Genomic DNA, 9,610 nt, shown 5'->3' with positions numbered 1-9,610 from the left:
AATGAACCACGTGTGTTTGTCATATAAAGTATAATTTTAAATTCAGTACAGGTTTAAGTATATAGATGCCATTGTTCATGTTAAAGTTCTTTGGCAGTAGGTTAAAAGAGCAGTGGTTATTTTCCTGATACTTAATTGAATATGTGTCATTAATGATGGTATTAAAGTAGTTAACACATTTCTTGTGTGGAGAGACGTGGCTCTGAAGAGATGTTGAGGGAGGGAGCCTACCAGTGACAGTCTTAAGACTAATGTGTTCTTATGGGAGTCCTGTAGGGAGGCTAATTACAATCCAGAGGAGCAAATGGCTTTGTAACAGACCATGAATGAATATCCCTTCGGTGAGAGGACAGGAGCTGCACCACAGCTCTGCGTCCCAGGCACAGCACCACGTGGGTGCTGGTGGGAACTGTAGGGAGCTGCCAGTGTGTTGTCTCATGGTTTCTCTGAATTTGTCTCTGCCAACACCTGACTTTGGGATGCAGGCATGAGCTCAGCACGCTCTACAGCCCATGTAATACCTGTGGGATTTCTGGGGTGGCTGGTAAAACATATTCCAGCAAGTGTGACATCCCTTGATTAATGCCACTCAGGCATTTAGTGCACCAGAACAAGACTCAAGGCTAGACAAGAAGCACAGGGTTGCTTCCCCAGCACGCGGCGCAGGCTGGCGTGGGAGCTGGTAGTGCTAAGTGTCTGACATTTTTCTAGTGGTAAGAGAAGGCATCCCTGGCATTAACAGGGCGGTGCAGAGCTCCTAGAGTTCAGGGATCCCAAAGAGTTTGTACCAACTGCTCCCTTTATAACTGACAGCCTGGTTTGCTCTTGGGTTTCCTATTGCACCACTGAAATGGGAGCATGTGCTGGACTCAGGATCTAGCCTTTCTCTCTCTTACAGTTTAACTCTGTTTCAAGCTGAGCACACTCCTGTTTATTTCCATCTGTTAATTTCCCTGAAGGTTTCAAAAAACTCTTCCATTTCTTTTTGGAGCATTTCATTTCTTCTCTCTGCATCTTCCTTTGCTCTCTCTGCATTTTGCATTTTCATCTCCACAAGACTGTAACACTGACGCTGCTGTCCCAGTTTTGACTGCATACCCTTAATTTCCGACTGCAGCTCTCTGTGCCGCTGCTCCAGGCTGTTGGAAACACAGACATTGTAAATACAGGATTTTTCCCCCCCCCCCTTCCTTAATAAATCTATAGGCTTTATTAAAGCTAACAATTTTTAACATATGTTCCCATAAATACAAGTATTGGCAACCCTAATAGTTTTCCAATTTATGGTGTTAAAATAAAAGCTGCAATTTTTAGTTATCCTAGTCTACAATAAATATAAATAACCATATGGCCAAAGGAGTTGGCTTTGGGGTTGGGTATTTTTTTATAGTAGAATACTACAGTAGTCTAACAACAAATGGCAATGCAACTCATTTTAGGAAACACTGAGGATTCTGCTTGTATTGCAGTTCCCTTGAACTGTAAGGGAAAACGAGCTTAATACGGTGAAGAGATTTAAAACAGGAAAAAAAAGCGAAGAACCTAGGAATAGCTCCTTTTCCTAAGAAGAAATTAATATTTTTTTGAAGAAACTAAAGATTAAATATTTTTTTTTTCTTTATGCAATGTTCAAGGCGAAGTGTAATTCAGCATTACCCACTTGCCATCTGTTTCAGTGATGCATGTTGAGGTATTTTATAACTTAATCAAATAGTCAATTTGCACAACATACCTGTAACTTAAATACAATACTGTTCGTTATTTAAAATGTTCCTTCCTTCTAACTACACAATAGAAAAGCAGTACTATTTGGAAAGTAGACCCTGGAACTGTTTCTGGGTTTTTTTTTTTCCCTTGATAACAAGCTATGGCTAAATCTGTATTCAATTTCTCATCTTAGAAATTGGGGAAATACTTATGAACTTATGAACACTTCCCTCTGAGTTGTTAAAATTCATGACTTGCAATTTGTAAAGAATAATGACTTATGGCTAATGCTGCTGAGAAGCCTGCCCATTTTTCTCTAGAGAAATGCTCAGTATCGGATTAAGGCAAAAAGGGAAAATACACAATAGAGCAGAGGCTTTTCAAGAGCTCTGCACAGCCCTGCAAAAAATTTTATAGATACTCTGGAGTTTCTCAACATCTCACATGAAAATGAATTCAAATAACTCTGAATAATTGTTAACCTAAGCCTGTAATGCTGGATCCTGGGTGACATTCTGGCTGCAGCAGCAGCCACAGACCCCGCCACAGGTAACAGTCCTGCAGTAGTTGCATGCAGTAGGCAGAGCTGCCTTTCCCGAAGCCTCATAGTTTTAAAAATCCTTTACCTTGCAATTTTAGATTCATACTCAGCCTTCTGTCTGGACATCAACATCTTCAGATTTGCCAGGTGGTGCTGCAGGGAGGCTGGGCTTGGTGGCAAGTCACCGGAGGGAGCAAGGCTGTTTCTGTTGTCTGCTGGGACGTGTCTTGTGTTTCCCAGATCCCGGGAAACATGACTTACAGCGGTGTTGGTTTCTTGGGCGTCTTCTGGGTGGGCAAGTCTTGTCAAATTTCTTGAAGGAGGATTTTCCTCAAACATCGTTTAGCAGCGGGAGCCTGCTGGGTGTGCCCAGCCAGCACCACCCGTGCCCTCCGGGTGTTGTCAAAGTCTCAATGCCTGTTCAGTTTTAGAGGTGACCTTGTTTTCGTGTCTGTCTTGCTCTGCCTTGCCACAGGCTGTGAGAGTTTTCTTCCTCCCCACAGCTGTTTGAAGCTTTTCAAACACTTGGAATTAGTCCATTTTGCTGGAGCCTGGATCTTATTTCAGGCTCCGACTCTGCTTTTTGTACACAATGTGTCGAGGTCTTGAGCTGCTGTGCCTTTCTGCTGGCCACTCGCCTATATTGTCATGGCTGGCTTACGCTCATCTCCAGGATCTATTACAGCTTTCCTACCCTCGGTCTGTTCGGTGTGGTTTGTCTGACATCTGTAGGTGGCCCATTTCATAGCTGTCCACCCTTCACTAGTTTCATTCCTGGGCTGGGGAGGTGAATTCAGCAGCACTAGCCTGGTCCTGGGGCTGCACTGGGAGAGCAGGGTGCCCGCTTTGCCAGTGGCAAGGACAGGGCTCCTTGTGTTCCCCTTTGCACGCATTAGGAGAGAGGTGTGTTAAATCTCTTCTGGCTGCGCTGTATCTAGTCAGTCAGGCGTGAGAAAAATGGCATGAATGTAAACTGGCTCGTTGTGCCGCCTCATCTCTGGTGTATCCGCTGCGTCTGCTTCAGAGGGAGCAAATAGCAGTGCGAGCGAGGGAGGCTGGTTCCTCCGGTCGTGATGTTTCAAGGACAAAAAGCCAGAGGTTAAGGAAAAATAGGCCGCTTGTCAGTTTTATTTCGGTTCCTCTTGGAAAAACTATTTGATGTGAGTAAATATGGAGTGTTTATTTTAGCTGCCTGTTCTCACAAGAGAATTGAGCACAGTACAGAAATAACTTGATTATAAAGAAGGAAGAGCAAAATACGCATGCAGTTTAAATGTGTATCTCAAAAATAATAGATATGGTTTAAAATAACCTGGAAAGTTGTTTCCTTTTCCTGAACCCCCACCTGTTCAGTCTCTTGGTACAAGAAGTGAAAATGAGTTGGCTTAGGTGCTATGGGATTTCTGTAAGTGTTTTACTGGTCTCCTATGTGAAAACCACTCCTGGTTTTCAGTCTGTGCACCTGACAAGGCTGTGGTGTGTCCATTGCTGAAGTTGGGGCTGGGAGGTTATTGAGACACTTTACCACTTGAACCTGCCCTCCCTTCAGTAGGAAGAGTCCTTAGACATGAATAGGCAGGTAGGTGAATATTGCAGGAATCTGAAGAAGGCCTAGGGTGAGGATTATATATAGTTAAAAAAAAAAAAAGGGCTTAGCCTTCTGAGGGTGAGATGCTGTGCTGGAGGAAGGTGGGGAGAAATTGCCTAATTGGATATCACAGAAGTAAAATAATAACCAAATTAAACACCACCATCAACACCCTGCTCTCTCCCCTCCCAACACTGCAGTTGCTACTAACCTACACTTTTCCTCCAGAAAAAGATATTCCTGGCATATTAATGCCAGTGCTTCACATGAGTTCTGTGTCTATTAATAGTCTAACAGATGGCTGTAATTTCTGATGAATCGGATTCGGTTTCATTGATTAATTTGTCTTCCCCCCGCCACTAAGGAGAGAGGCACCAGCTGTGCCGACCAGCAGCTGCTCTTGCACAACCGGGAGCGTCTCCAGCCCCAATTCCCGTAGGCACCTCCACTCGCCTGTCGCGGAAGCGATCCCGGCGTGGCTGGTAGGGAGCAGGTCTGTCACCTCAGTTAAGTCAGGGCGGAGAAGTGGGACAGCTGAGGGGGCTCTGAGAGCGGATGGGCTGGGAGGAGTCTGACCTTCGTGGTCCCCTCTGCGGTGACAGTGCTGTAACAGCTCGCTGTGGGTGATGTTAAGGAGGTCAGTGGGATACAGGCAATTTGGAGAGCTGTGCTTAAAGCATGTCACCCTCTGGTCACGGTCACCAAGCCGGTGTATTACCAGAACTGGTTCAAATGGCACATGTGGGAGATAGTTCGGAGGCAGCAGGTTTTCAGCATGTGGGACTGGGAACAGGGAAGGAGCAGCCCTTAGCCTTGCACCTCGAAAGCCAGAGCCATGTGTTGGCACCAAGACAGCAGCCAGTTCCTCCTCTTGACACTTGATCACTCAAGGAAAGTGTAAAACCATGACTCGGATGTGGAGCCAACCATGCAATAAGTTGACTGGGAAAATCACATGAAGGTGTAGCGTGTAGCACTCCTGCTTCGCCTTTCTTGTGCAGCTTAGCACTGACTTGGGCACTTGCATCAGCTCATGCTCCTCTGGGAGAACTCTGTTTTCTAATTTTGCTAATTACTCACCTCGATGTTATCTTGGAGCTGATGTGCAAAGAAAAGACGATGATAGATGAAAGAAGTTCCCTTCCCAGCTGCCCCTCAGACACTTCTAGTGCTGGGGTGGCTTCGGAGCAGCGTGAAGCACATCAGCACTGATGCTGTAACCAGCGGGGATGAGGAGGATGCGGCTTCTCCACTTCCTCCTGGAGGTCAGTGCTGGCAGTGGGGCTTCACAGCAGGAACCACTGTCAGCTCCTCCATGACAAGTTGGTTACTGGGTGAGCTGGGCTGGTAGTGTTAGAGAGGAAAGAGAAAGATGAGTGAAAAAAATATTGCATTGAAAGTCACTGCACAGGGGCCAGCTTCGAAGCCGGGATGAAGGTGAGGGAGCGATGCAGAGGGTCCTGCCACAGAAAACGGTTTCTTCAAGAAGGAGACAGTCTTCTGTGTGTCCTGAGGCTGGGTCCCAGGGTACAGAAGGGTTTGGGCATCTCAGATGGCTCCCTGGGATGTATGCCAGTACTGACAACTGCCTTCTCGGACATCGCATCCCTGTGATTCTTGGACAGTCCCATAACACCTCTTTTATAGGGTGGCTGCCAAGCTCCAGGTTAGGAACTCGGAGTGCATCAGAGCAGCATCGATGGGGAATGACAGCTGGAATCTCATCTACTCTGTGCTTCTTCCTCTTCTAATTATAGCCTTGACCAGGCACAGCATCATATAATGTCGATTCCCCACACCACCCCCACCCCCCTGAATTTACATTTATTCATATGCCATGTTCTCTTTTCACCTTCCCCGTGCCTTCTCAGGGAAGATTGCTTGTATTAGTTTCTTGACAATTTAAAGGTCAGCGATGAAAAGAGCTGTGTATTCTTTTTGCCCTCAGGCAGAGGAAGAGCTCCATTCCAGACTCTCAGCTTGCAGGGAGCTGGGATGTTTTGAAATATTGTTTCTTATTTTGGGCTGACTTGGGATGGAGCTTGTGATTCTCTGCAATGACCTCTCCCTGGAGCGCAGAGATGCTGCCATGTGTGGTTAAAATTTAACATGCTTGAAATAGTTCCTCCAGGCGAGCTGTGGGATTCAGCCTCCCTCAGCCCTGGTCCTGTGCCAGCTGCCTGTTCCCCTGCAATGCCTCCGAGCTCTAGAAGAGGGACCAGAGCCCCCTTGCTTCGCCCTTTGTAGGGTATCATTGGCACTGCAGACAGATGAGATGCGACTGGTCCAAAAAGGATGTCAGTTTGCCCTGGGGATGTGTGTGTTTGAGGTTACTACCTAGATAAAAGCTCATAACTTCCTTTCCACAAAAACTGGTGATAAATGGACTCTAGTTTTGTAAGCCAGGTTTATCAGCACTTTTTCCTCTTCAACATGGTGGTAGAGATGAGCTCAGCTGCCAGCAAGGGCCTTTGTATAGGAACAAGCATCATAAGGCAAAGATTAAAAATCTAATTAACTTTCAAAGTCAAGCTATGGAAGCTTGCTTTTTAGTAGTTTTTTTCTGTTTCTCTTTGCAAAAAGGTTGCTTTCAAACAATACAGAACTGCACACACCTTTGGGTCACCTTATGCCAGCCTCAGATATTTCAGTGTGTTAAAATAGTGCGTGCAGGCAGCCAAGTGCTTCTCAAAATGCACTCCCAGGTGTACGCCAGAAGAGCTGGGCGAGGCACCACCTAAAACCGGCACCGTGCTCCCAAGTCGTGATGGGCCCCTCGTGCAGGTGTCCCTGATCCGGGGAATGCTGCTGGAGGCAGCCAGCGCTCTGCCTGTGCTGCCAGGATGGATGGGTCTGAGGTTTAACAATTTCAGACATTCTTTGAGAAGGTATTTTAATTCTCTTTGGTAACAAAGGCACACTCTCACCCTGAAGTGTCTGTGCTAAGCTTGATATACTTTATAGTTACTTCGGAGCTAGGTTAGACCAATACATTTGTATGAGTTCTTTGCTTGCGCACGTTTACTCAGACTGAACTTCCACACCACCTCTGTGTTGTAAGGAAAGAAACAGTTCTCATGGACTGACCTTTACAGAATGTTTGGTTTTGAGCTGTGTTTGGAAACTAGAACCCATTTAAAATGCATTAACTGATTTTTACATTAAACTACCTGTAGTCAACATGTTTTGCATCTAAAATTGACTTTAATGTTATCTTGGTCTACCATTACTGAATTAAGTTTTGTTCTTGGTTTTTTTCCAGCCTGGATTTCCATGATGTTAGAGTGGTGAATCCTATAGTCTCATCTCTTGTTTTCTTCTTGCAGTTGAATTAAAAATAAAATAATTTTCCTGTGCTTTTTTTTTTTTTTCCAAACTCTGTTGGGAGTTTTTAACGGTGAATGGAATATTTACTGTGCTAAATAGGGTAAATAAATGGAAAGAAAGGAAATGTTCTCTGCACCTGCAGAAAGAGGCCCAGGACAAATCACTCTTGACTGGGACAGACTCTGGTTCCAGGCACTTACTGACTTTAGGAGTCTGAGGTATTTTAAACTTTTGGCAGCAGTCCTGTATAGTTTGAAAACAATCTTTTTGCAAAGAGAAATAGAAACAAACTAATAAAAAGCAAGCTTTCATAACTTGATTTTGAAAGCTAATTAGTTTTTTAATATTCCTTTGCCTTTTTATGATGCTTATTCTTATACAAATATGTTGCCACATCCCAGTAGAGGAGGAAGCAGCTCAATGCCACAAGAACCTGAGCTTTTCAAGCTTTGGAGCTTGTCAGGAATTTTTCATGTTGCCTTGTCTGCATAACCTAATGGTTTTGTGCATAAACACAGAGGTCTGCAGCATCACAGAAAATGAGGGCACTTGCCTTTGGGCAGCTGAAAGCTGGTTGAAAAATAGATCTGGAGCCTCCTTACTGTGACCCGAGCAAAGAGGTGGGAGAATTTTTCAGGTTTTTTTGCTCATCGCAGGGCTGCAGCTGACTGCGGTATCGCTCTCTTCCCCTCCGGAGCTGGGTTATGTCCCTGCAAACAGCCGCTGCCCAGCTGTAACGCTCCGGGGCTGGAGCTGGCTGGGGGCTTTGGAGTCGTTCCCGATGGGAGATGCTGTCAAATGTAAGGGGCTGTTGTTGCCAGAGTGCAGGAATGAGTAGGAAGAGAAAAATGACCTTTTTTCTCGTCAGAGGAGATGAGTAGTATTCAGCCGGTTACCCACTAGATGTCACGGTTGGGTCTGGATTTGTGCTGCTGTGGCCAGCACTGCCTGAGCTCAAACGCCTGGTGAGGAAAATGGCACCGTTTTTTCAAGCTTGCTGGCAGTTTGTGACCAACATCTTATAAAACCAAGACATAAATTAATTTTCTTCACTTAAACAAAGGCATAAAGGCTGGTGAGGGGGAATATTTAAAAAACAGGGGCTCCTGGCAGAAGAGGGCACTGTGTACTTTTCTATAACCAAGAGAATGCGCGTTCAGGATGAGTTTATTTCAGGTGGGTGGCTGTGCAGCCCCGGAGCAGCCACCCCATTCCCCCTGCAGTGTGATACAGGCCTTGGGCCAGGGGGAAAAGCTCCTGAGGAAAGAGCTGGTGAGCCCAGAGCTGCACCCTGATCTTCTTCCCATACCATGCTGGGTTTTAATAAAAACCTGCGTTGTACATTATGCTGGGTTAAAGAGGGTAGAGGGGCTGTTGGAAAGGGCTGGGGCAAAGGCAGAGCGAGTGTGGGGAGGGGGGAACCAGGGCCGCAGCGTGGGCAGCGTCTGCATCGCTCTTCAACAAAAGTATCCTCACTAAAAATATGCAAATAACTTTAATCTAAGCTGATTTTCTCCCTCCCCAGCTGTGTTTTGTGTCTTAAACATAGTTTACTTGTTTGCTTTAAGTGTAGGGTTTCTATGTGGGAAGAAATGGTGTTTCATTTGAAATGCATGTTCAAATTAACTCTCTCATCCTTCATTTTCTTCTGTATGATAACTCCTGTCATTTTATAATGGGGAAAAACTGCTTGGAAGGATCCTTCCCAAACTGTCTTTCTCATGAACTTTGTTTTTAATTGGAGGCAATTTGATGCGATTCCCTACTTCATTTTTATTTTATCTCTGCGGATCTGCAAGGAAGGGTTTCAGGTATTCAGTTTGTTCAGCACTAAAGGCGAGCCGGCTTTCTTGTGATTTCAGAATGGCCCTCGACTACTCACAGGCAGCAGCCTGTTTAGTTCAGCATTTGTATTTCTGGTTAACATTAATGGGAGCTGCTGATTCTTAGGATGTCATTCAGTTTTAAGGATTTTTTTCCTTTTGGAATCTTCCTAAGGCATGCTTCCATGTGGGACTTCTGTCTTTGTATAAGGACAAGTCTTTGACTTTAAAATAGCAAAAAAAAAAAAAAAAGTCCAAGATCTCCCGCAATCCCTCTGGAAATGATCATTTTAACAAATGCCTGCTGCTCTGCTTAAAGCAAGCTGTCATGTTTAGCTGCATTTTGGATGGTGTCTATAAACATAGCAGCTGTCTGCATGCAAACGGGACTTTCCAGCAGTGCATAATATGAAAAGAATCTTATTACTAGTTTAAAAAAAAAAAAAAAAGCAAGAAATGCTCAAAGAACTCAGATGATGCCAGCTTCCTATCAGCTCCAACAATAGTCTAGACATCTCGGAGAGTCACCAGATTAATGTGATGTACGTTCAGCATTTACAGCTCTAAAGAGAGCTGGGAAAAGTGAGCTTTCCTCCAGGGACCGGTACAACCCTGAAGGGCTCC

General features: G+C 45.1%; 1 protein-coding gene across 1 annotated transcript; it reads right to left on the bottom strand.

The window, feature by feature from the left end:
* Positions 1–829: 829 nt before the first annotated feature.
* LOC122153250 (rho GTPase-activating protein 24-like) lies at positions 830–2,821 on the bottom strand. Its single transcript, XM_042790394.1, has 2 exons — positions 2,334–2,821; positions 830–1,139 (listed from the first exon to the last, which is right to left on the bottom strand). The coding sequence occupies exons 1-2, from the start codon at positions 2,585–2,587 to the stop codon at positions 932–934; spliced, it is 462 nt and encodes a 153-aa protein (XP_042646328.1). The 5' UTR covers positions 2,588–2,821; the 3' UTR covers positions 830–931.
* Positions 2,822–9,610: the final 6,789 nt, after the last annotated feature.

Source organism: Tyto alba, unplaced genomic scaffold, assembly GCF_018691265.1.
Source record: "Tyto alba isolate M040663 unplaced genomic scaffold, T.alba_DEE_v4.0 Super-Scaffold_17, whole genome shotgun sequence".
NCBI classification, from domain to species: domain Eukaryota; kingdom Metazoa; phylum Chordata; class Aves; order Strigiformes; family Tytonidae; genus Tyto; species Tyto alba.
The sequence above is the reverse complement of the archived record's forward strand: the minus strand, read 5'-3'. Positions and strand labels throughout refer to the sequence as shown.